This window comes from Pseudochaenichthys georgianus, chromosome 10, assembly GCF_902827115.2.
Source record: "Pseudochaenichthys georgianus chromosome 10, fPseGeo1.2, whole genome shotgun sequence".
Classification (NCBI taxonomy): Eukaryota; Metazoa; Chordata; class Actinopteri; order Perciformes; family Channichthyidae; genus Pseudochaenichthys; species Pseudochaenichthys georgianus.
The window spans coordinates 17,748,820-17,775,821 of NC_047512.1; the positions used below are offsets into that span (position 1 = coordinate 17,748,820).

The window sequence follows — 27,002 nt, forward strand, 5'->3', positions numbered from 1 at the left end:
TGTGTGCTTTCAGTCTCTAACTGCCTCACTTCCACGCTGCAGGCAGTCATGTTGGAGATTAACCACAGACCCCTTTGAATGCACAAAGACGTGAACACTGCTGCTGTTTAGGGACACACTGAATGGGTCTTCTATCATGTGATATGCTCATTATCACCAAGGCAACGCTGCTGAGTTCATTCAGGCAGCAAGTCCTCCCTTGACTAACCATTCCCAGAGTTAACCTCAGCCGTGAAGTCCTGAAGAAGCTGCAGAGTTCTTTATGTTCACACAGGGAACTGTTGTTGTTGTTGTTGTTGTTGTTGTTGTACTTGTCACAAGGCCAAGCAATAGCATACACGACTTGTGGAGCCTTGCTATATGCTGGAGGCTGTTTTTTCTCTTTTGGAGAAATAAGCATTTAACTGGGGAACAAATATATCTCTTATTAAACCATGAGACAGTTATATGACTGATCTGACCTTGTTCTTTCTTTCAATACTGTGTATGTATATATATATATATATATATATACAGAGAACAAAACAAGAAATCAAGTCAAGTGTCGATATTAATATAAGGCAGGATACGGCATACTGTAAACTGGCCAAAAGGTGTCGGTCTCCACACAGTGCAGTAAATGTAACACTGTAGATTGTCCAGTAGGGGGCGCCTCTGACTAATTTCTATGTCAGGATCTAGAAATACTTTCTTAGAAATATTGTATTGCCATTACACACGATCTTCTGAATTATCTTTACTTTTTGATTGTGATAATGATAACTACAGGTTGTCACAAACTGGCTCAGAATTATGTGAGGGAGAACACACAGTGTGTTAATAATGTGTTAAATGTTTTAATTAAGTAAATTATTAAACTATAAAACAGGGTTAACATTTCTGAAGAAAGACATAATGAAACAATGAAAAAAACCTGAAGCCATCACAATTTAGCGAAGTCATTTCTTATTTCTTTGTCATAATAAACATCTGGCCTCTCCCACATTAGATCACAATACATCACTATTTAATAAAGCATAAATAATCCTCTGATAGCGTGCATTTGCAAAAAAAATAGGGGAAAAAAGAAAATGGGAAATACACCAGATTGTTTTACAGTTTTTCAGATATTTGTAATATTTCCAACAGAACTGCAATCTGGCATTTTACAGGCTCTCTCATAGTTACTCTTTAGAGTGTGTGTCCGACACCGGCATTTGTTTCCAAATGACCATGAACAGTAATTCACACACATCTGGCTAACTCCATGTAACCTATATGCGGGTGCGTGTTCCCATAAGAAATTAGTTTAATCTTAATCTCGATGTAGTGCTAAATGCTGTCGGAGTGCACCGGAACGAACAACACTATCATAATATCTTCTGAAAACAAATGCCAGTGTCACACACACACACACACACACACACACACACACACACACACACACACACACACACACACACACACACACACACACACACACACACACACACACACACACACACACACACACACACACACACACACACACACACACACACACACACACACACACACACACACACACACACACACACACACACACACACACACACACAGAGAGAGTCACGTCCTTACAACACGAGTGATACATGATGTGTTTCATGTTAGTAATAGAACATATCTCGCACTTGTGACTCCTCTGGAGGACGTATCAGGTGGGAGGCTAAACGTCAAGTAGATTATTTTTAAGGGCAACCTTGAACCTGAATTACGAATGAATAAAAGGAAATTGTGCTGCAATTATTCAGTAGCTCGTTTTTGGTTTACATTTGAGACTGAAAATGCTCCGTAAATATTTACAGTGTTTCAATGTATACTGTCATTGTACAACTATAGACCAAATTTGCACATATAATGTTATCATTTTCAGTGGTGTAACTTGCACGAAGAAGAGAAAAAGGTCTACTTCTGGTTTGTATTATCTTACATCCAGGGGCCTCCTCCAGGTCTTCAGGGGTTCAGGGAAACAAGGAAGTGAAGTGATGTAAGGAAAAGTGATACAACTGTGGTGATTTCTTCTGTTGTGTCAAACTGTTTTCTTTCCTGCTCGCTTCATGGCACTTCCTCGCTGATCTGCAAACAGGGAAGCAGATTGCTTTACACTGTTGCAATCATATACCGGGGCCCAGAGAAATGGAAACTCCAGATCACACATTTGTCATGTTGGCAAACTTTACATCTGAATCTGACTTTCATAATAAGTCATTTTGAATAGCATCAAACAGTACAATTCAGAGCCACAATAATAAAAGATTGTTCTCTTTGAAAACTGTTGATGATGAAAACATTCTTCTAAGGTAGAGGCGAGCTTGGGCCTCTGCTTTGTTGCAAACTTAAAGAAAACAACTTTAATTTAAGTCTGGCCTACCTGCCTGTCAGCCTTCCATCGGGGCACACATTTATCTCGTGCCAGAAGTACAGTACATACTAATCCCTGCCACTAATCTTACACTAAAAGTAATCTAGATTTAGTTCTCATACTTTTAGTCAGCCACTGATTTTTGATACTTTCAGTTCAGACTCAAAATGAAATGATGAATAGATTTGAGACTTACATTAGACAGTATCTTAAAACAAGTTGGTCTTTACGTCAACTCTAATGTCTTACATGTCTGAGGTTCTATTAGTTATTAGTTAGGTGAGATCGTCAGTGGTTTAACACATTCGTGTGAATTTGATTATTTCTAAAGGTTAAACTTTGATCATCTGTTCACTGGTTTCTCATGTGATACTTTTCTTTGTTTCTTTTGATTGTTAGCTGAGCACTTTTGGGGTTTTGACTGTTGATTACACCAACAAGCAGTCTGAACACTTAACACTTAAAAAAAGTCGATTAATAAAGATACTTTATATCAAATAACTGATAAAAAACATATTGATCAATAACGAAAACAGGTTCTCTGTGATGGATGAACTGCTTCAAAAAGTATAATAGTCTGTTACTGTATTTTTCAAGAACAAACTGACATCAAAGGCCGCTTTGAATGTAGCAAGAACTGCACTTAAATCTGAAAAATATGAAGTAAATACAACATTTTCGGTTATTGATTAAATCCAGTAGAAGCGGCAGTTTGACCACCTGTGTTTCATACTGTTAATGTGATTTCTCCGTATTTGCTGCAGACACAATCCCAGCAGCTGATAGGTAATCGCTCGATCCCTTCTGCTGCCGAGTTTCATTTAGTTGGGATCATGTGTACTACCCAGTATTCAGTCGGAGCTGCATGCAGGTGGTCTGTGTGTTTGTGAGATTACGGCTGGTGTGTTATTGTTTTCAGAGAGATAGAGAGTGATAGCCAGGCATGAGTGTGCTGCTGAAACGGCTCTGCCAACGCATGTCCTGTCCTCCAAACGAAACCCCCCCCCCGAGACTTCCTACACCGATAATGAGGAGATAAAGGCAGCTCATGTTTTCACGTTTCACACACAGAGGCCCAACACATACAGCTTTAAAGAAACAAGCAGGCACACACACTTTGTTTTCTTCTTACTGTTTCCCCTCTTCACTTTATCCTTGGCTGCTAAAGTGCTTGTTTTTCCTCTGTTTAACACGGCTACTTATTTGAACTCATAACAGAACAATCTTGGAGCAGAGCTGTTCATTGTTTCTGCAGGGAGGGCCGGGTGGAGGCGGATAAGTTACAATTTGAGTCCAGGAACATTTTGGACAGATTAAAGACAGATGGGACAAAGGAAGAACAGAGAGAATGTGCTGGAAGAAGGGGAGAAAACAAAAGCACAAAGAGAAAGCGCTACATCCTCTCCTAGTATGAAATGAAGAATTTGACAGGAAGCAGTGCAATGAGAGGTGTTTCTCAAATGTCCAAATACAAAAACTTCAAAGCAAACTGGAAGCTGGAAGTGAAGTGTGTGTCCTGTTTCTGTTTTAAATAAATGACAGTGAAACCATTTAAAATTCATGTTTTATATAAACTCTAATAAAGCAGAATACAATCTTCTCCAACAATATACATCAACCATCAAACTTTATACATCCATCTGAAATATTTACACACGTTTTATCTAAAATGGTTTGCTCTGTAGCATAGCAAATACCGTTATAAAAACAGATCCTATTTAATTCTTATATATAGACTAGATCCTTGTCAAAATGACATCAAACATGACTGTTTGCTAAGTAAATGTAATAATCATATATAAATGGATCTTGTAAAAGGGTGGAAATGTAAACAAACATATGGCCTAATAGGAAATAGCCCAAACAAACAGCTACATGTGCTATATAACTTATTTATGAAATGTTTCCAAATTAAACAAGGATACATTTTGCTACTAAAAAATGCTGCGTGGCCTCCAGGAGTTTACAGAGCGGTGTCAGCGCCCCTGCTGTGTGTCGCAGCCCAGGACCTCCAGACGCAGGGCGATATCGTTGATCCAGCCGCGCGGGTGGAGGCGGAGGTAGCGGCCAAACAGAGGAGGATCAAACACATTTAGAGCTTCCTCTTCGAAATCGCTGTTCCCGGTGAATATCTGAGAAAATAAAGAAAGAAAGACACAGGAGGTAGATACAACTTAAACTGAAGACCATGTTTCACATCACACACACTTTAATAGGATTCCTTTGGTGGGCTGTGAGCTCCACGAGACAGTGAGGGGAACTATGAGTAGTCAAAAATGGATCATGGATTTTATCAGTGAACTGTCTGTGTACCTTTTCTCTCTGGGAGCTCTCCTCCAGCACACTGCTCCAGGAACGTTTATCATGACTGATGGTGACTGAGAACTCTGTCACCATCATTTTGGTCATAATTGATCGCGCTCCTTGCGTTATGACCCCTGTGATTCGTTTGACCTTCCCCAAGTCAACCTGCAGCCACTCGTGGGGATTGTTGTTCTAGAGGGAAAAGGGCAGAGGAGATGTATGTAGATATCAGCAAGGAAAGTAATGAAAAAAAGCTTGATTCAGATTAAAAGATTGTCCGAACAAAGAAAACAGCAACACAATAACACAGTTTCAGAAATACATCTACTTACGTACTTTGCTAACAGTTACCATGAGTATACCAAACAAATCAAGATCACAAATAGCAAATATCTTGGTCAAAGCATCCACAAGCTAATGTACCTTCATCCAAATCCAATTTTTAAAAACAGATAGCAAGTATGTCTTGCATCTATGTCACAGAGTGTAGATGGTGTCTTCCAGCATGTTCAGATGTAAACATGTACATAGATTAGACTGAAGCAAGTTAAAAAACAACCTTTTAAATACGGAGTTGCCAGATGGACAATACAGGCCAACCAACCCTGGCATAGAGGGAGCAATGGGGACCTTAAGATTTGTAAAGAACTTTAATGCTCCATGGTAAATATTATCTAAAGGGGGAAGTCACTGAGAAGACTCATGCATGTATAACATATTATTGTTGTCAAACTCCTCGAAAGAGAGTCAGAACTGCATAAAGGAAATGTGATTATGAAGTAATGTGACAGTGAATTCAAAACCAATACAAATAATTAGGATTGTTCTTAACAGAAAGAAACAGCTACCGGCGGTTGAATGAAGAGCATGATAAAGGAGCGAGAAACAGAAACCAGATGTCGGGATGGCCGAAGGGAACACCACACCACTTCCTCTCCCATATTACTGTTAGGAAACTTAACAACGTGGAAAGTGTTTCTGGCAGTGCCCTATTTCTCCAACCACAGCAACACCACAAACATTGACCTCATTTCCCCCCCATTTTAAATAACCGAATCACCAATAAGGAAACTGTTGCTGATGTTGCAGCGAGCTCCAGGCTGTGTTGGTACACTTTGACATCAGTGCTGGATGTGTTTACAGTTCTGAAAGAGCCCATTATTGATCCTATCTATCATGTTATTTTAAATAATTATTCATAAAGGTAATCTCCTTGAGACACAGGGTCAGATTCTGAAGAGACCTGGTCAAGACATTGCAGACAGGAAGACTTTCAACTCGTAAGTTATACATGTTGTTTCCCCCTGCTTCCTGGTTGGACATTCATATTCATTCATATTTATCAGACAGATATGAGATCAATCTTTCAAGAAAGCTATTCATTTGCAAGTACTGGTAAGATGTTTTTAGATTCCTCTCAATCTGTCTCCACTGACAGCATTGTTTGGAGTTGTTGCTGACGAAGCTCAACTTCCAAAATATAAATGAAATGCTATTGCTTTTGTATCTTTGATGGCTCGACGACTAATTCTTATTAAATGGAAGGATGAATCACCACCCACCCATACTCACTGGATATGAGATCTGTTGCAGCTTTTGCAACTAGAGAACATCCGGTCCACTCTGAAGGGATCTCCTGATAGATTTTATAATGGCAGCCATTGATCACACACGTAGAGAAGTGCAGGCTGGACTGAACTCTTTGAAGATGATTGTGTATAGATTTGAGTGTTGCTGAAATCTGGGCTACTACAATTTCTAAAGCAATATTGTAGGTGTTGTATATATTTTGTCTTTTTGTTTGTCGTTTTATTTTAAATTTGTGTGTGTCTATTATGAGAACGTGTATACTTATCTCATTTACTCAGTTTTTTTATTTTATTTATATTTGTGTAGTTGTTTTCTTTCATGCTGGGGTGGGGGGTATATTGATCTGCTTTTTGGTAGTCTGGTTTAAATGTGCACTGTTGCAACTACAGTATGTATTTGACTGCTCAATGATATTCTGTAGGATTTTTCTTTATAATGAAAACTTTAAAAAAGAAAGTGTTAAAAAAAAAAGAATGTCAAATGTTAAATGTCAAAAGTCCTTTAGCTTACTCTATCACTCGGTGTGTAAATGACATGGCATTGGGTCAGTATGTATGTTTCTGTTCACCTTTGGCCTCCAGGCGTTGGCGCTGCCTTCCTGGTGGAGCCGGGCGAGGCTGGGTTTCCAGCTGCGCAGCAGAGAGGAATAAAATGAGGAAGCACTAAAGTTGGAGTCAGGAATCAGTCCCCTCTGGAGCCCGAGAGGGAGGGAGCAGCCTGATCACAAACACACACAGATGAGTCATTCTCAACACTTAAATAAAGTCAAATGAACTCCATTAATTTCTGCTGCTGTGAGAGCAACTCACTGTTGAGATCACAGCCCAGCAGCTCCAGGCGGAGAGCAGGCTTTTGCTCATAGTTTACAGGCTGAATCCTGACATAGCGAGCCACAAATGGGGGAATGAAGGGGTTGTTTTTCACCGTGGAGCTGTCCATGTTGCCATAAAATAGCTAAAAACAACAATTAAACCATTAACATAAACAATTTAGTGCCTTGACTTTATATATCAGAAAATGAAAAGCATGATATCATGGTTATGCAGCTGCTCAAATGGTCCCTTGCTGAACAGCAATAATTTTTTAATTGCACAATATGTATTTCTCGGCAACAATGTGTCTCTCAATCCGGAGTTTAGTGCCATTGCTGTTATTGCAGTCAGCTAATCCTCCTTAAGACTCATTGTGTATCACCCAAATGATGCAAAGAGGTCTCTTCCCCTCCACAATTACGTATTTCTCTACGTTAAACAATTGTGGCTAAGATTTGGTATAATGGAAGCTAACAAATCAATAAAATGTCCTTTTTTCAAAATCTTAACTTTTAACGTTTGTCTACCTGGTTTGATTTTCATGGATCAACGAAAATAAATAAATCTACCATAAATCTTGTTTGCAAAGGCTAGGCAAGATAAAGTGTTTCAAGATCTTCCCTGAGTCAAGCAGGGGGAAGGAGTTTTTTTCAAAATTTCAAAATGCTAAAAAATGAGAAAGGGTTAAACAGTAGAGAACGTACTTTGTTCCGTTTGGTTCTGTTTCCTCTGTAAGTGGTCCAAGTCTCCTGGTCGAGGCTGTAGGAGACGTTGAAGAGTGCGATGTATTTGTCTCTCAGTTTGGAGCTGACTCCCTGCGTCTGCACACCGTGAAGCAGAGTGGGCCTCTGCAGGTCAACCTAATAACACACACATTTCACTGTGTTCTCTTACTGTTTCACACATGGACATTACACAGACGATATTCAATTAGGATGTAGCATCACAGAATACTAAATGTAACGTTTAACTGTTACCTGTATCCATGACATTCGGTTTCTTCCTATCCAAGCATTGATATAACCCGACTGCTCCAGCCTCGCCAGCCTCGGCTCCCAGTCACCTGGACACATGTAAAGATGTTTTATTATCCAACTCAAGTCTGTGTTATCTACAGGGTTTCTGGTTTAATTAAGTGGGTGTTTTCTCAGGTGCAGATATTGACACATGAACAGGGTCTCCTTTGTGTATTTGACCTTTAATATAAAAAAGGCAGTATTACCTATGTGATCTGACGCTGTTATCTGGGAATCTTCAATCCTTCCAGATTTCATCCCCAGAGGGAAGACACATCCTGCATGTCAGTGCGAGAAAGGTTCCAGCTTAAAAAATGTATTCCCAAAATTCATTTCAGTGCACTAAATACATCTGGACAGTGAGAGTATTTATGGAAAAGTAAACAACAGCTTACTGGATACAAGTTTCAACCAGTGTTACAGTACTAAAATAAACATTGTCTATTTGTACAAGTTTACCTCAGATCTTCGACTTAGCAATATAGGAAATCCTCATTACACAATAGCAATTTACAGTAAGGAAATGTGTAGAAAGCTACTCAGGTAATTCATACAATGTGATATAACAATTCAAAGTGCAGTAACAAGAGTGTGGGCAAAACATACGACTGTGAGCAATAACAGTATCAAGTGTTTCCTATCAAGCTGGACTGAACTGGTGTGTTGGAGAAGGTACAGGTTAGACTGATTGGTTGTCCTTAACAAAAAGTCAGGGGCACATCTAAATCAATTGATTTACTACAGTACATCTTCGGCTCAGACCTACGTGGATCATAGACCAGGAGTTGGGCCCTCATGCCGGCCAGCTGGTGATCTCCTATAGTGCACTCCACCAGCCACGTGCCAACTGTGGGGGGTCTCATCTCCACCGTGCCAAACACTCCTGGTGATGAACAGCAATACATGGAAAAATCAGAGTCAAGAATATTGTTCAAATAAGCTAATAACTTAAATGGAGATAAGAAAGTGATGGCAGTTTCTAAATATATATCAAGTACATAAATATGAAAAAATGTGTGTGTGTGTGTGTGTGTTTACCAGGGAAGAGGTTGTAGACCCCCATACGGTGTTCCTCCTTTGTGTGAACAGTGAAAGGCAAACCATGAAATTGCACAGCGTGGAATTCTCCGTCACTTCCCACATTGAGCAGGTGCCACCTGACGCGCTGGTGCTGGGCGATCAACAGACCAGGAAGTGTCTCCGCCACATAACCATTTATTGCTAAGGAGAAACATAGGCATTACTTATACAGAAAGCTCATTATATCATAACACCAACACTAAACCTTATTTTCCTCACCTGCAAACTTGTTGCTGATGTGGTACCAGGGGTCCTCAGTGTTGGCCTGACAGGGGGGGGCACAGTGCTGCCGCAGGCTTTCTTCCAGGTACCAGCTTTTAGTTTCATCAAAGGTGTGGAAGAGGAGAGCGAACTCCTGTACATCCCGCTGCGTGTTCTGACGAGTCCGGAGAATACCGGACTTACAGATCACCAGCGGACCAATCAGTCCCGAATGAAGGTCCCTCTCCTGGAGCAAAGTAAAGCAATACTTGTTTTCTCTTGATCAAATTTCTATAAAATACGTTTTTGAGTCAATTTCTGATAAGATTAAATACAAATGAATACATATACATTATATGTTGTTTAACCATGGAAGATACGGTTAAACAGGCTAAAGTTAAAGAGTCATCAGACCTTGTCCACAGTGGAGTAGTAAGCCCCCGTCTTGCAGTCAAATTCATCGTCGGTGGGTCCTTGCTTCCTGGTTATCTTCCAGTTATAGGTCCGTGCCTCCCCAGGGGCCACAGGCTCTCCTGGGACCCCGGGGGGAGCCGAGGAGGCCGGGCTTTGGCCCATGCCGGCCCCCTGGCTGCGGTCATAGACCCCCTGAAGGTGAAAGGAGTAAGGCCTGGATGCCTTGTTCTTAAAGATCACCTGCAATAAGATAGAGGGCAAAAGTTGAGTCACCAAGCACAAATAAAAAGTGAGGATTTTGCAGCATCAATTTATGTTTCATAATTGTTGGAATTTGTTTTTATGTTTCATGAAAAAAAGTTAAAGTTGTTTAATATTTTAATTTGATTGGCAACAGTATCACTCACAGTGAGGAGTTCATTAATCTCGGCTCTGATGAAAGGTCCCATGATTCCCAGGTGTTCGTGGGCCTCTCCTCTGCCTACAGGTTGTAGGAAGTCGATATCGCTGTAGGCTCTGAACACCACCTTCTTGTACTCTGGCAGGAACTTCCTCATCCCTCGACGCATCTCTCTAGAGAGGAGCTGAGTCAATAATGTTGATTGCCCTAAACCTAGTTGTCACAATCCTGGACATTGCTATCAAAAAACCAAAGCATTCACCACCAACATTAGCATGCTAACGTACCTACATTAGCATGCTAACGTACCTACATTAGCATGCTAACGAACGAACATTAGCATGCTAACGTACCTACATTAGCATGCTAACGAACGAACATTAGCATGTCAGCATTCATATGAATAGCTGTTGCTTCTAAACATGTAGATTTATAGGGTTTTTTCACTCTAACATTTGCAAAATAAAAAATGATCAAAACATTTAGCATTATAGTGTAATAAGGAGAGAAGAGGAGAACAAGTTAAACATAAAGAAAATGTTCTCGGAAAATGTGGAAATTGCTTATTTTTCTGTCTTGCTGTGAGTTGGTTGATAGGATTGAAATATCTGTTAATTTGAGGATTTGTGTTTCATTATCTATAGCCATCGATCTTACTATGTTTGTTTTCCCATAGTAGTTGTTTTATCTTAACATCGTGAGTGTTGTCACAGACCCAGCTCGTAATACTGGAAATGTAGGGGATTTCAACAGTGGGCTATTGGCTCATTCACCATTAGCCGCGTTCACACTGCGGTACTTTTCCCACAAAGGTTCATGCGAACTTAGTTCATGCGAACTCTTTAGTTCGCATGAACTAAGTACAGATCGCGTTCACACCAGAAAAAGTCCCTGGGGGTGGATTAGGCAAATGAAGCTGCTGACGTCACTTCTTCTTCTTCTGCTTTGGGTTTACTGGCAGGCCGCAAACCACTTCACGGCGTATACTGCCGCCCAAAGTCCCCGGCCGGAAGTCCCCGGAGTTGGGGAAGGCTTCAGTAGAAGCTGCTGGGACTTCCAGCAGCTTCTACTGAAGCCTTCCGAGTAAATCGCCAGAACGCCGACACCTCCTCATCTCCACCGCTCCCATGTTTTATTTTGTGTTGCCATAAGTTAGTCTCTCTGCGTTTCTGCGCTGGGCTAATGCTAATGCTAATAATGCTAATGCGAGGATAATAAAATGGCGGCTTCACAAAACTTTTTGGGAGTTTTACGGGGCGTGTTTTGCAATTCGCCCAGCCAATCAGAAATATAGCTCTTTTCTCAAAAAAGAGCCGCTCGAAAGTCCCTGCTTTCTAGCAGGGACTTTCGAGGGGGTAAAAAGGTTCGCATGAAGTACTTTTAGTACCGGCTCTTTTTGGTGTGAACGCGAAAAGTACCGCAGTGTGAACGCGGCTATTGTGTCACCTCATTCTGCCATAAATAGGTACTCAAATATATATTTGAATAAAAGCTGTCAGACAGGTGCTGACTAGGGATGCTCCGATCGCCAATTTTGGGGCCGATCGCCGGAATCAGTATCGGCCAATACCGATCGGGGCCTATGGGGACCCCTATGGGGATTCCATTTAAAGTGATGTTTAAAACTCAGTTAATGGGGCTCATTCACTGGCGCTTCCACAAACAACAACCAACATAATTATTACATTCAAATGAAGTACATTATTCAAGTTCACATTAACTTTGGATAATAACACGGGAGAAATTAGCGGGAGCGCTCTCAGTATCTCATGCAGCTCACTGATGGAGAATAAATATATTTATAACTAGTTTAGGCGGCCGATCGATCGGGGCATCCCTAGTGCTGACAGTAGGATTTTTTATCTAACTTCAACAAACAGATCAAAATTCCTCGTATGTGTAAACCGACTTGGTAATTATACCGATTCTGAAAACCGTTTTAATCTTTTCTTGGCAAAAGGACAAGAGAGAAATAACTCCACAAAATGGAAAAATGGTTTCCACAAAGGTCGAGCATGGAAACCTGGAGGAGCTATTATTCCTACGTGGGTTTGATGAGCTGATGGGGCTTCCTGATGCCGTAGTCCCAGCTGATCTCCTCTGCTGCAATGTAGTAGTGGCGAAGTTTGGGCTGTCCGGAGCGCAGGTCCATGTTATCTGTGGCAGATGAATCTAAAGTGCCATTCACCTAAAATCAAAAATGTAGCATTTATTGTGGAAGAGGGAGAAAGCGTTTTACATTTGTGACACTTATGGAATAATATATACTTAATAAATGTAGAATATACGGAACAGTTGGCTACCTCTTGGCTGTAGTCATCATACTCGAGGGACAGATTGATCATGTTGTGATCAACAGTGTAGTTGTAATCCAGATCCAGCAGATCTGATGTAAGACGCTCACGTTCAGCCTTAACGTGGTTTTGTGGTATTAGGTTTTGACGCATTTCTTCTGAAAGGCTTGGCTCTAAAGGTGAGATCTTCTCGTTCAGCTGTGGATTGCCTTTCAGGAAGATATCGTTACTCTCTTCAAGATCTTCCTTCGTCCCGTTACTCATGCTTGGTGTTTCACTTTTTTCCTCTGCTTTTACCTTGACTAGAGCGTCAGTCATATTTTGCACTTCCTCTCCGATCTCTATCCCAGTTGCCCCATCTTCTGAGGAACCAGAACTGATATCTACATCCGTCCAGTTTCCCTCTGCATTTCTTTTAAACCTGCTGCCGCGTCCTTCAGCTTCAGTTTCATTCTGAGAAACGATCCAGTCCCCGTCTCTTTCCAATTCCTCCAAAACATCCTGTGGGATTCCTCCCTCTGACACCATGTCAGGATTTTGGACTTCAGCAGATGATACTATCACTTTCTTCAGCTGACATTCATTATCAGTAGTGACATTTTGACTTGAAGTGTTTACTGATTGAGTATTGTTACTAGCAAGAGGATTTCTACACACTCGAACCAACATTGTGCGATTTTCAGGTCTTCTGCCCCTCGGCTGTAGATCTATCTCATCGATATAGTCAGAGATATCGTCTTCAAGCCCAACACGATCGACTAGGTCTCCATCGTCACTATGGCGAACGGAGTAACTGATGCTCATCCCTCGGTTCTTCAGTCTGCCATCATAGGCACTGATCTCCCACTCTCCTGAAAGAAGACATTAATATTACCGAAGAGCAAAACACTGTGGTGCTACTTGACACTTCAAAACACCTAAATCAACTGTTTACTATGTTGGTCCACAAATTATAGGTTTTGTATGATATAGAAGTACCTTTTATTATCTCAGTTACCTTACTGTTGCTACTTCTTTTGACTGTATGACGTGTCTTGTGTGTTCTAATGTCTAAGTTATTCTGATTATACTTTTTTTGAAAGCCACTTGGGCCACCAACGCAGGCATTTAATATTCTAACGATCATTTTTTGTATCAGTGACAGTTAGATTGAACTTAATTCACTTTTTTGGAGGAAAGGACCTGTTTGTCTTTATAGAACAAAGACAAGTGCAACAACGAGGGAAAGAGATAAAGGGCTGAACATGGGACAAAGGTACCGAGACCAGATTCAAACCCAACTCGTTTTATGTAACACACTAAATCCACTCGGCTACAATAGCGCTCATGTACTTGGCAATCCTATTGTATGAACTATTGGTGTCAAATATCATTGCATCCCATCTGCAATTTCAATTAATTATTTGAAAGTCCTACATTATTGTTTACATTGCTGAACTTCCAAGGTACAACTAGCAACAACTTCAGGCTAAAATTACTTCCATAGAGAGTCTGTGGCCTTTACTTAAAATTGGATTTCACCTGCCAATAAATTAGTCTACAATCTTACCCATCAGCTCAGTCTCCATGGAAACAGTCATGCCTGTCATGGGGAAGAGGGTGAGCACGGACTGGTAGAGGCCTTTGTACTGGAAGAGGTTTCCCGTGAAGTAAACAGAGAGGAAGTCACTCTGGCTGCCCACGTTGGCCACATGCCAGAAGGCGACGTCTGTTTTAGACACCACGAACTGACGGCCGGCAAACATGATGCCGTTAATACCTGAAATTTAAAGGGAAATTCACAATTATCAACTTAATGATTTGATGGCACATTATATATATAATGGAGGGGAAACAAATCATACAAAGAAAAACAAGAAATGTAATACAGGAAGAACTGTTTGTGTGGACATAACGGCAAGGGATTTATTTGATATAAACAATATAAAATACATACAACTATAAACAATGTTTTTATGATCACAGTGAACAAAATGACAACAGGAAAGAGTGCCTTCAATTATCACTTGAATATGCCTCTTATGGCCAAATAAAGCAGTTGCTGCAGGTTTAAATGAGTCTTTCTTGATTATTCCACTAACAATGGCTTTAAGAAGTACATGTACGGATGTAACTCTGAGGTGAACTTACTGTAAATGACATTAGAGTCGTAGAATTCAGGATCTGAAGTGTTACGTGAGTTTTGGCTAGACTTCTGCATGTTTTCACCGATGTACCAACTTCTGTTCTCATCAAACACAGCAAATATCAGGCTCCACTCTTTATCTGAGCCCAACTGCATGCAACAGTAGATTCAGAGAAAGAGAAATGGTATTACATTAGTGCAGGTTAGAGACAACATGGCAGTTAGAATATTTAGCATTTTGAAAGGATATTTGCAGATAATAATTTAACAGTGTAGCCATTTTATTATTATTATTATTATTATTCTGTTCTTCTGACCAGTCGTCCTCTGGTGTCCATGGTCTCGTCCTTGCAGATGAGCAGTGTGCCCACCAGTCCCGAGGCTAGGTCCCTCTCTGGGGAGACGCTGCTCTGATACAGCTGATTCAGACACTGGGGGTCTCCCTCCAGGGGTCCGTCATCTATAGTTAGCCTCCAAACGTAGCCAAAGGTCCCGTTGGGGGGAACTCCCATGGAGCGCAAGTCCTTCTCTGTTTAATAGATCAGATCAGATGAAACTTGTTGAGAACTTTTGGAATTTGCAGCAACAAAAAATGAAGCGACAATGAGACAACTAAAGACAACACAGAAGTAACAATCATGGTGCTCTAAAAACATTAGACATTCCCCTTTTTTTTGCCAAAAGTACAGGTTTTGAAGAGGGAATAAACACTTACTGATTCAGGATAAAAAAATATTAAATTCCCAACAATCAGTAATACGGTTTCAATGAAGCATGATTTAGACTTTGGAATGGGGAGAAATGGCATGCTTTGTCCATCTAACTTACTAACAGCTTAATAATTTATCAACGTTAACCAAAGCTTTGGTGTGACCTACTCTTGTAAAAACACTACATGTTGTTCTGCCGCTGTAAGCATCGATATCTGCAGACCCTTTTAGTCCGTGACACAATAACATGCTCTGTAGATTTGTCAGTTTCTTATCTAGCTTTGAGTTTTATTGCGATCTTGTACTATTAATAATGATACAAACAATAATGAGTTTCCTCTGGTTGATGTCCTTGCTTAAGCTTACCAGTTGCATATCCTGGCAGTGGAGAGATGCTGGTGAGCCCATTGGGATAGATGTTGAAAGGGTGACTGGCCATGTTTTTGAGAGTGATCTGGAGATGCAATTCAAACAAGCAGGAGATTAGAAGAAAGTCATTCAAAGTTTACTTCTTTTTTTTTTCAATGATGGATATCTTTTAGTTTCGTGGACAGCTATTCAAAAGGTGTTTTCTTGTATATGCATTGTTTTTTTTTGCATAGTTGCACCATCAGCCACTACATAGGACCCTATTGCATCCTCCCATACAATGCCACTCAGTGCCAAGTCAGTGTAAGTGCATGATACATGTCTCTAAACCAAGATGGACGACAGAAAGCTACATGGACCAAGTCACCCATCTATATCCTGCCAATCCTTTTATGGAAAGCGTCCCCTGCAGGTATAAAAAATATGGTGACATCAAGTAACAACTAAGGAATCATATAATTCATAAATTATCAAAGTATTGATTTTATGTTTGCAGGAAATCATGATTAACCACCTGTCCACTACAGTGGACGTCATGCATCACTGGCTATATTTCAACTACAATTCGTACTGGTACTGCTGCTGTTGTTTCCAGGGCCGTCCCTCCATACAGGCAGATCATACAGACTATGTGGGGCCTCACCTTGTGGAGGGGGGCCTCATCTGAGGCGCACCTATGCACTTATGTGGCGCAATTAGGGTGGCGCGGCACGGTTGCGCCGCTGCGAGGCTCCACTAGCACTCATCAGATAACTGTGCGTGCGGCCTCAAATTGGCCCCTGGCCCTGGTTGAAAATACTTCATCTGCAATATCTTTTTGGGCCGTAAATCAATATATTTATGTTATTATAATGTAATTTTAAGTTTGCACATCTTTATTTATAATTTTTTCAAAATGTACATCTCTTCAGTTCAAACCCTGAACGCATACTGTCCATCTGAGTGGACATATAAAAATCTCTAGAAACTAGATTAAAAACAAAAAAGTTCAAATCTTGTCTTTCATGCCCCAAGAGCAATAATAACACTTGGTAAAAAAATCCTGACTGAGGCTTTCATAATTCATGCATGAAAGGGTTACATTTGTATTATTTTAAAATCCAATCTGCATGTTTTCTGTCTTCACTCACCTGGATTTGATCTTTGACTTTTCCTTTCAGAAGAGGACCAAGCAAAGATTTGGAAGGGTTCTTTTTCTGAGTGAAAGATCCATCTGTGTACTCCACAAACACTGCCTTTTTATACTTGTAACCCAGGTAATGGGGATGTGAAGGCAAATATCCAGACTGCAACTCACTATTATGTCAAAGAGAAAATAAACAATCAGTTAAAGTTTAACTTTCTGTTATTCTTCTTCATCCCCTCTTTCCTACCTATCTGTGGGTTTGAGGTGACGGGTGTAGTCCCAGGTGATCTCTTCAACGGCGATGAAATGCTCCCAGGTTTTAGGAAGCTGTCCCCTGCTGGCTCTTGCTTGCAGTTTCTGTTTCTTAGGCTGAATGCTTATGATGTTGAACAAATTCCCATCTTCATAACTGTAGTCATCACTGCCGTCCCCGTAGTCCTGGTGTTTGACCTTACGCAGATCAGGCCCCGGCAGCTTGACAGGCTCAGGGCATTGCTCCACCGTGAAGAGAGCGTTCATACCATCTGGGCAGGACAACAGTACACAAAAACAAGAATTTTAATTTAAAAAGAAAATGTTGAAACTAATTATAAAAATGCTCAGAGACGTATCCGGCCTTCGTTACCGTAGCGGTGAGCATGTATCTGACAGCTCATAAGGAAGCGGCCTACAGTAGCAGGTCTCATTTCTGCAGTGATGAATGTCATAGGGGTCAGCTCCATGCTGACTTTACGATGGTTCAAGACCTAAACAATAACAAATTGAGAGTTCATTTGTGAGCTAGAGGTGCCTGCCGAGCTAGGCTAGCTGTTTACCCTTACTTTCAAATGCCATTTTATAATATGTTTCTTAATGTTCTTAATGTCTTTCATTTTTGTAAAGCACTTTGAATTGCCTTGTGTTGAAAGGTGCTATATAAATAAACTTGCCTTGCCTTACTTTCACTCCTAACGCTAAGCTAATCACCTCCTGGCTTCAATTCTTTACTTAACGTAGAGAGATTGTGCATTTGGTAGAAATATTGTTATCTAGCTCTCAGGGGGAAAGCTTATTAAAAAAAAAATTATAATACTATTCCATCAAGCAAGCGCCTGCTGAAAAAACCAGCTTAGACCAACAAGGCTGGTCTGGCTGGTAAACCAGCCTAACAATATTAGGCTGGATTAGTTTGCTGGTTTAGAGGGGTTTTGGACACTTTGCAACAACAATGCAAATAGTGAGTTTGGTAGAAATATACTGTATAATAGTAAAGTTATTCAAGATAATGTCATATTTATTGAAGATTTGACATTATAAATATTCCCCAAAATTATTCAAAAGCATATTCTTCAAAACTCCTTGCTAAAACCTTTACAGTCTATGGCTAAAACCAGAATAGACCATCCATGCTGGGCTATGCTGGTTCAGCTGACCAGGCTGGTCTTGAACCAGCAAGAACAGCCAGGCCAGCTTGTCCAGCCTGGTAAACCAACTAAACCAGCCCAACTCCAGCTAAAACACCAGCTAAAACTAGCAACCACCTTAAGCTGGTCGATGCTGGTTTTTTCAGCAGGGGCTACACACCTTTCATCACATTCAGAACAAAGTGCAATTACTAGATATTAGTAGATAAAACAAATAGTTTAATGTTGCTAGCATATAAACACCTTTTTACTGCTGTTGTGAAAGTCTTCTGCAACTAAGTAATATTTTTAATAAAACATGGATTTTTTTTAATTTATATTTAAATATCTGGAGTTTAATGAATGTCCCTTTTATCCAGAAAAGCTATTTGCTTGGACTTTGATGTGAAGACTTGAATTAATATTACCTGCAGAGTGTGTTCCTGAAACTGAATGGAGTGGATTTCTGGAGCTGTGCCCATCCCAATTACATGCCAGAACATATGATGACGGCTCTGACAGATTGTCAAACCTACACAGAAAATATATACAGAGAAAATTAGGTCAAAATACCCGTGCGGACCCCGTACAGCGCAGCCTCGTTACACAGTGTTAGCAACACGACAACATGGAACAAACACCATGTCCACAGCCGGTCTGGTTCTTTACCGGGTAACGTAGAGTTGACGTATCCATTGATGGTGTGGTATTCCTTTATGCCCATACTCCTCTTGAACATCTCTCTGCTCTTCCTCTCTCCCACCTCTCCATACCAGCTCTTTCTCTCATCAAACACGGCAAACAGCAGGACAAATGCAGGATTTCTCCTCTGGCCATCATCTGTGAAGGCACCTGGAAAAGACACACAACCATACACTCAAAATATGTGAGGACAAATATGAGAATATGCTTGGGATTCTAACGCACAGTTTAACATCACAAGAATATCACAGTAACTTCACTTATTTTCTAATATCCCTTTTTCAAAAACGTTGTCCAGAATGAAATATTCCAACAGTTTATGTGGGTTGCCCAATATTTGTTTCAGATATCAAAATACCCATTTATTTCATTGCTACTGTGAATACCTCACTTTTCCTTTAGCGACAACATGAGGATGAAATGTGTAGTTTTGAGTTAAAAGTCTCAACAAGTATTGAAAAGGTATTATTGATATAGTTTAACCCTCCGGTATCATTCGATTGGACTACGCAAATTAGTCATTCGAGACAAAAATGTCCACTGCAAAAGACTTTGATAAAAACATTATATTGAAAGGTTTTTTTCACAACTTTTTTGGGTTCAATCTTTAAAGCAACTTCCGCCCTAATAGAAAATACCAAAAATGTAATCATTTTCAGGATTTTAACCCTTTCAATGCCATTTTGAAAACATGAAACCGCTGTTTTTTTTCATGATGAAAACAGAGAAAGTGAGTTATTTTCCCAAAAATACATATCTGGAGACTGGCTCTTTTTTTTTTTATAACAGTCTTGGATATGTCAAAGATTAGCAACAAAATGGATTTTTTTGCATTATTAGTTTTTGTACAAAATCAGATTGAACAAAAAAGTTACAAATTAGTCATTCGGGACAAAAATGTCCACTTCCAAAAACTGCTCTAAAAGGACAACAGATTAATGTTTTTTAAAACTTTTTGGCGTTAAGTCTTTCAATCAACTTCAGTCCTGATCAAAAATACCAAATGTTAAATTATGTTCAGGATTTTAACCCTTGAACTGCCAGTTTGAAAACATGAATTTGCGTTTTCTATGAAAAACATGCACAAAAAGGCAGTTATTTTACATATATTAAATGTTGGGGGGGTCGGCTTTTTTTTTTTTATCACAGTCTTGGATATGTCAAAGATTAGCAACAACATTTATTTTGGTTGATTATTAGTTTTTGCACAAAATCAGATTGAACAAAAAAGTTACATATTAGTCATTCGGGACAAAAATGTCCACTTCCAAAAACTGCTCTAAAAGGACAACAGATTAATGTTTTTAAAAGCTTTTTGGGGTTAAATCTTTCAATCAACTTCAGTCCTGATCAAAAATACCAAATGTTAAATTATGTTCAGGATTTTAACCCTTGAACTGCCAGTTTGAAAAGATGAATTTGCGTTTTCTATGAAAAACATGCACAAAAAGGCAGTTATTTTCCATATAATAAATGTTGGGGGGGTCGGCTTTTTTTTTTTTTATCATAGTCTTGGATATGTCAAAGATTAGCAACAACATTTTTTTTTTTGCATTATTAGTTTTTGCTCAAAATCAGATTGAACAAAAAAAGTCACACATTAGCCACTCGTGTCCCATCCACTCCCATTATAACCACATCTTTTGATCTCTCCTCCATACCGGTATATAATCATGCATTTTATAATGTCAGGGTTTTATATTGGAGGAAAATAGTTCAATGTGTCCCTTTTTACTGTATATCACCAGATGTGACATTTTACCATTGAATTATATGACCTGAAAAACACTGAAGTAATACTATTTTCAACTTTCTTTGAAATCATTTTTAAATCAGCATCAGATGTATCAATGTCAACATTTATTTTCCAAACAGCAAACTGCAATCAACATTCATGAACAAATCAAATTGTCAAAACAGAACAATGATATGTATGAGTGTGTGTTGAATACAATGAGAGATGGATGAAGATAGAGCAAGTATGTGTGTTAGAGACGGAGTAAGATAGATGGAGATAACAAATAATGTGTGTATGTGCGTGTGAGATAGAGAGAGAGATCAGTTCATCCAGCAGAACCTGCAGCAGGGGATTTGGTGCTCTCTGCAGGTGAACTTTTCCCAGTGCACATCCAGCACAGTCCCCTCTTTTTTGTGGAGCCGCTTGCGGTTGTGCCGGTGTCAGGGGCAGCTGCCGAGGCCTGTATGTCCGCCACTATGGTAACAGCAGCCGGTGTACGAGGTGGATGCTTTCTCCGCATGATTTTTGCAGACACCAGAGATCTCCCAAACTCCTCCAAGAAAAGCCTCCTCCTGAAGGACTTGGCTTGCTTCCAGGAGGGATCCACAGCAGTAAAAAGCACAAGTGCATATGACGTGAACAAATTGTCACAAGTCACAGTGATCCCTTGGAGCCCTTCTGTCATTTCCAGGACGACACGCTTTCCCTGGCCCACCTCGGCAGCACTGCCAGCAGCTTTACCGGTGTAAATCTGGCACTTCCAGGCATAGGAGGTTTCAACGTCAGCGGTGATCCAGATTTTTAGCCCATACTTTGCTGGCTTGCTTGGTATGTATTGCCGGAATTTGCAGCGGCCTCTGAAGGGGACAAGCTGCTAATCCACACACACATCTTCACCAGGGTTGAAAAGCATCGGAAGGCGATGTGTCCACTTCTCCCAGAGAGAGCGGATGGGGGCAAGCTTGTCTTCTCTGTGACAGGAAGGTCTCATCAGCTTGTCGTCAAACCAGAGGGTGGTATTCATCAACCGGAATTTGGTGTGGGTCATTGTGGCACGGAAGATGGCACGTCCACTGTGGTTATCCCAGGGGCTGCGGGTAGATTCGCCCTTCGATGTGTACACTCCAGCCAACATCAGGAGACCGATGTATGCACGAATATCTGTGGCATCCACATCACTCCAGTTTGCCACCGAACATCCCCCCTGCAAGTTTGTCATGTCGACAATACTACTGATGATCTCAGCAGTGAAAAATAAATTGAAGGAGGATTCCACGTCACCAATTCTTGTAATGGCATAACGCGTGGGCCCTGGAACCAAACCTCTGGCAGCGGGAATGTAGCGCAGCGTGTCGTTGTTAGAGGGAGACCAGATTTCACAATTTGTTGATGTCCACCCACTGCCAGAATCTTCTGTTTCCTCTGCAGTTTCAGTGGAAGGGTCAGAAGAAGAAGGATCAGACTCCACTACAAACTCCACATCACATTCTTCTTCTGAGGTTGTTTCTGATTCAGAAGAAGAGTCAAGCAGCTCGCTGGAGGTTGCCGGCTGCATCACCATATCCCTAGCTTCTTCCACAGAGAAGCGCCTCTTCATCTTACTCGCTTGTTGCGTATCACAGGAATGAAACGACCAGCCAGCCAAACTACACATATTTATGGATCTGGCTTTGCAGCCAGGTGTTCGCTTATTGACTTAGTGCATGTATGGCTGTGTATGTTTGTATGCTAAAGAGACATTATCAAAGCCTTTGAAGTTCCAAACAATTCTAAACAAAAAGGTCAAGCTGGGTCAAGATCATACCTCTGTTTACCTCTAAGACACATGAGACAGCACAAATGAAAAACAAAATGCCATGAGAGAACACTTACTCCTACATTCTCACACACATCAAAGGTAAAGAGATGAGGGGGAAATTGTGAATGCTGTAAACTGTAAACCAAGACATGACAAGCATGTAATTCAATGTAAAATGTCACATCTGGTGATATACAGTAAAAAGGACAAATTGAACTATTTTCCTCCAATATAAAACCCTGACATTACAAAATGCATGATTTTATACCAGTATGGCGAGAGATCAAAAGATGTGGTTATAATGGAAGTGGATGGGACATTTTTGTCTAATCTGATTCTGTGCAAAAACTAATAATCAACCAAAATAAATGTTGTTGCTAATCTTTGACATATCCAAGACTGTGATAAAAAAAAAAAAAGCCGAACCTCCCAACATTTATTATATGGAAAATAACTGCTTTTTTGTGCATGTTTTTCATAGAAAACGCAAATTCATGTTTTAAAACTGGCAGTTCAAGGGTTAAAATCCTGAACATAATTTAACATTTGGTATTTTTGATCAGGACTGAAGTTGATTGAAAGATTTAACCCCAAAGAGTTTTAAAAAATATTAATCTGTTGTCCTTTTAGAGCAGTTTTTGGAAGTGGACATTTTTGTCCCAAATGGCTAATTTGTAACTTTTTTTGTTCAATCTGATTTTGTGCAAAAACTAATAATGCAAAAAAAAAAATGTTGTTGCTAATCTTTGACATATCCAAGACTGTGATAAAAAAAAAAGCCGACCCCCCCCAACATTTATTATATGGAAAATAACTGCCTTTTTGTGCATGTTTTTCATAGAAAACGCAAATTCATGTTTTCAAACTGGCAGTTCAAGGGTTAAAATCCTGAACATAATTTAACATTTGGTATTTTTGATCAGGACTGAAGTTGATTGAAAGATTTAACCCCAAAAAGTTTAAAAAAATATTAATCTGTTGTCATTTTAGAGCAGTTTTTGGAAGTGGACTTTTTTGTCCCGAATGACTAATTTGTAACTTTTTTGTTCAATCTGATTTTGTGCAAAAACTAATAATGCAAAAAAATCCATTTTGTTGCTAATCTTTGACATATCCAAGACTGTTATAAAAAAAAAAGAGCCAGTCTCCAGATATATATTTTTGGGAAAATAACTAATTTTCTCTGTTTTCATCATGAAAAAAAACGGCGGTTTCATGTTTTCAAAATGGCATTGAAAGGGTTAAAATCCTGAAAATGATTACATTTTTGGTATTTTCTATTAGGGCGGAAGTTGCTTTAAAGATTGAACCCAAAAAAGTTGTGAAAAAAACCTTTTAATATAATGTTTTTATCAAAGTCTTTTGCAGTGGACATTTTTGTCTCGAATGACTAATTTGCGTAGTCGATTTGTTACACAGTGAATTAAAGACCGATTTGAAAAATTGAAAATTGAATTCCATAATATCGAGAAAATAGCCTTGTTACAAAAATGCAGGCCGTTTGCACCAACACACCCAAAGTTATTGCAAAATGAAAAGTGAAAAATTACCCATATGGACAAAAACGTCCACAGTGATACCGGAGGGTTAAATCCATTCAAAACCTTTTTTTTTTTTTTTAACCAAAAGTGAGTTTAATGAGTAAATTATATTAACACACAAGACATAATGAGTGTTTTTAGGTGAAAATATATGCTGGGTATTTGCCCTTTGCCCTACTAACTTGATTTGCAGATGAGCAGAGCACCAATGAGTCCTGAGTTCACATCTCGAACCGTGTCCACCTGGGATGAGTAGGAGTAGGTGAGGCACTCGGGGTCACTGGTGGTGGGACCGTCATTTGGGCTGATGTCCCACACGTACTCATAGTATCCTCCAGGAGAGACGGCATCATCCTCCTTCTCCTGGCCTGCTGTGGAGTCATCGTACCCGACTCCTGGAAAGAAAGAGCCATAACAGCATGAATCCTCAGCAGTAAACGTACAAAGTTGGAAATCTGATGTCACTGCCTTTTGAAAATGAAGGACATTGAAAATAACATTTAAAAGAATACTGAAATACAGAAATTATTTAGTTACATTGCAGGAAACACAATTATTAGAAAATGAAATAAAGCTGAACATTTTACTGTTAAAACCATACTGTACAAAATCAAGGTGAAAGTAAGACTACATTTTACAATGCTGTAAAAACGGGGAAGCATGATAATGTGAGATAATGACGTAAACCAGACATGTGCACACAGACAGACAGGAAGCAACCTTTTTCTTCATCCTAAATATCACATGTAAGTGTGATTAGATCTGCTTCATGGAACCTCATTCCTGGACATGACAGGTGCAGCTTTCCAGATTATAATGAACTCCATTATAGGAATTTACCCTGTGGCAGGAAGACATGAGGAGTTTACAGGAACTGACTGCTTTGGATCTACAAGAGCATTGGGACATATGCCAAATTGCCAATGCCTTCTGTAAAGGGTATTAACTTCCCAAAGCTTCTCAGATGAGAAATAGTTGTGTTTCAGCTGGATTTGGTTATTGAATGGCAGCTTAAATCTAGCCATGAAGCTGTAAGACTGACCGTTGGGCTCCAACATGTTGCACAACACCTGCACACACAAGATAATGATACCGACGGCTCGCTTCCACTTCTCAAGAAAGAGGAGGCAACTTTGTTTCTGAATCTCTTAATACAACTCTTTATAACCCCTCGTCTTCTGATACATTTCTGGTTTGTATTATTTTTTCATTTACATCATTTCTATTGGCCCAAAATGTACTTAAAAAAACCAAACATCATATGAGTAAGTGTAAGGTTTCCTCCTTTAAGCTTTTGAAGCCCAAGTAAGTGTTTTACCATTGACTCATCTAAGCTGTAATACATTAAAAAGCAATTATGAGTCAAAATGCTGAGTCAAGGGTTAGGGTTAAAAATTGTTCAATGGATGAACTCAGCTCTTTTCATTCAGTTCTCTACCTTCAGAGTGTTTCCAGTAGGTGACCCCCACAGGGCTGATGCTGTAGGACTGAGACGCCAGGTTTTTGAAGTGGACCACCACCCTGTCCCCAGCACGGGCAACGATCACCGGGCCTAGAATACCTGCAACCAGACACAAGGTGCATACATTAGTCATCCATGACCTGCTAATTTAGGACAAAAGAAGCATCCTCTCTAACAGAACTGACAACTATAACGTGTTTTTGTGTGTGTTGAAAATGCAGGCAAACACTATATTTTCCCACAACATCCATATCTTAAAATGAGTGTCTTGACTGAAAAACTACATTTTGACCTTTTCAAAGCAGACCTACCTGTCCATGCTGGCCTTATCTTGGGGACAGTGTATGTGGAATCGGTATACTCCCTGTAGACGGCCTTGACGTATTTCTGAGGAATATCTTTAGATCTCCCCCTGAAAAAGTAAGGAAACCAAACTAATCAAATAACCACTTAAAAAACAGTCCATTGAATAATTACCATAATGGATTTTGAGTTTTCTATTTCAAATAAGTTTTAAGCAAAACAGAAACTTAAATAGGAAAATAAGTTAGCCTAAAACTTATTGTCAGATTTTTATATACAAAAATAAGGTTTGGCTATGAAGTCATGAAACAAATTCAGGCTATCAATTAAACCAAACCATACCAATTTATTAACACAACCACTTAAAACCAGCCCTCATGATCAGTACTGTATTAAAAACTTGTACTTTTACATTACATTACATTACATTGCATTGCATTTAGCTGACACTTTTATCCAAAGCGACTTACAATAAGTGCGTTCGACCAACAAAATACAAACTTGAAGAAAACAGAATCATATAAGTCCATCAGGCTTCATAGAGCAAAAACAAAAACATTTCAAGTGCTACTCAACTGGCTTTAGATAAGCCAGTCCTTTATTAGTATATAAGTGCTTTGTTAATAGTTCTATCGCTCGAAGTGGAGTCGAAAGAGATGAGTTTTCAGTCTGCGCCCGAAGGTGTGTAAGCTATCTGCTGTCAATGGGAAGCTTATTCCACTACATTACTTAAACCTATTGTCAGATTTGAGTGAATAAAATACATTTTGAATTGGATATGAGGTAATGACACAAATACAGGTTATCAATCATACCAAACGATACCAAAAATACACAATCTAAAAAGTCATCTTAATCAACATTTCCTATAGATTGTAATTTGAGAGTTTATACAAAATATAATCAAAACACGACTTTGTATTGTAAGCAAAGTAAGATTTGAAAAAACGAAACGGGTTTACATGTAGGCCCGCCTAATTGACATAATAGAGTGAGATGCTTAAATTGGGATTACTCACCTTTGGTCGGTTGTTGGGTCAGCATCGTCCAGGTAAACGTAGTCCCAACCGATCTCTAACGCCGCTATGTAATAATGCTGCCTGGCGGAGGGGCTCTGCAGCTCGGCAGAGGGAGTCCGCTGCCCGGCGGAGGGACTCAGCAGCGGCAGCAGCAGGAGGAGGGTCGCGGCTCTCATGGCGGTCATCTGCACAGTCTCTTCAAACACTGCCCCGGCTCTGCTGCTCCTCCTGCGAGC

General features: G+C 39.9%; 1 protein-coding gene across 1 annotated transcript; it reads right to left on the reverse strand.

The window, feature by feature from the left end:
* Positions 1-3,930: 3,930 nt before the first annotated feature.
* Positions 3,931-27,002, reverse strand: f8 (coagulation factor VIII, procoagulant component). Its single transcript, XM_034092143.1, has 27 exons — positions 26,767-27,002; positions 25,756-25,856; positions 25,421-25,543; positions 24,165-24,377; positions 18,873-19,055; positions 18,632-18,735; positions 17,447-17,567; positions 17,069-17,345; positions 16,826-16,991; positions 15,693-15,780; positions 14,934-15,145; positions 14,622-14,766; positions 14,041-14,250; positions 12,501-13,342; positions 12,243-12,385; positions 10,205-10,370; positions 9,798-10,037; positions 9,402-9,630; positions 9,141-9,323; positions 8,869-8,985; positions 8,309-8,380; positions 8,064-8,149; positions 7,791-7,946; positions 7,084-7,228; positions 6,843-6,991; positions 4,694-4,876; positions 3,931-4,512 (listed from the first exon to the last, which is right to left on the reverse strand). The coding sequence occupies exons 1-27, from the start codon at positions 26,949-26,951 to the stop codon at positions 4,357-4,359; spliced, it is 4,995 nt and encodes a 1,664-aa protein (XP_033948034.1). The 5' UTR covers positions 26,952-27,002; the 3' UTR covers positions 3,931-4,356.

Bases quoted from the DNA above. Each gene is read 5' to 3' on its own strand.
- f8 (XM_034092143.1), bottom strand. From the start codon at position 26,951: ATGACCGCCATGAGAGCCGCGACCCTCCTCCTGCTGCTGCCGCTGCTG. The intron at 24,378-25,420 runs GTAGAGAACTGA...CTTTCTTTCCAG, and splicing joins CTACTGGAAACACTCTGAAG to GAGTCGGGTACGATGACTCC. The intron at 7,229-7,790 runs GTACGTTCTCTA...TGTTGTTTTTAG, and splicing joins ACAGAACCAAACGGAACAAA to CTATTTTATGGCAACATGGA.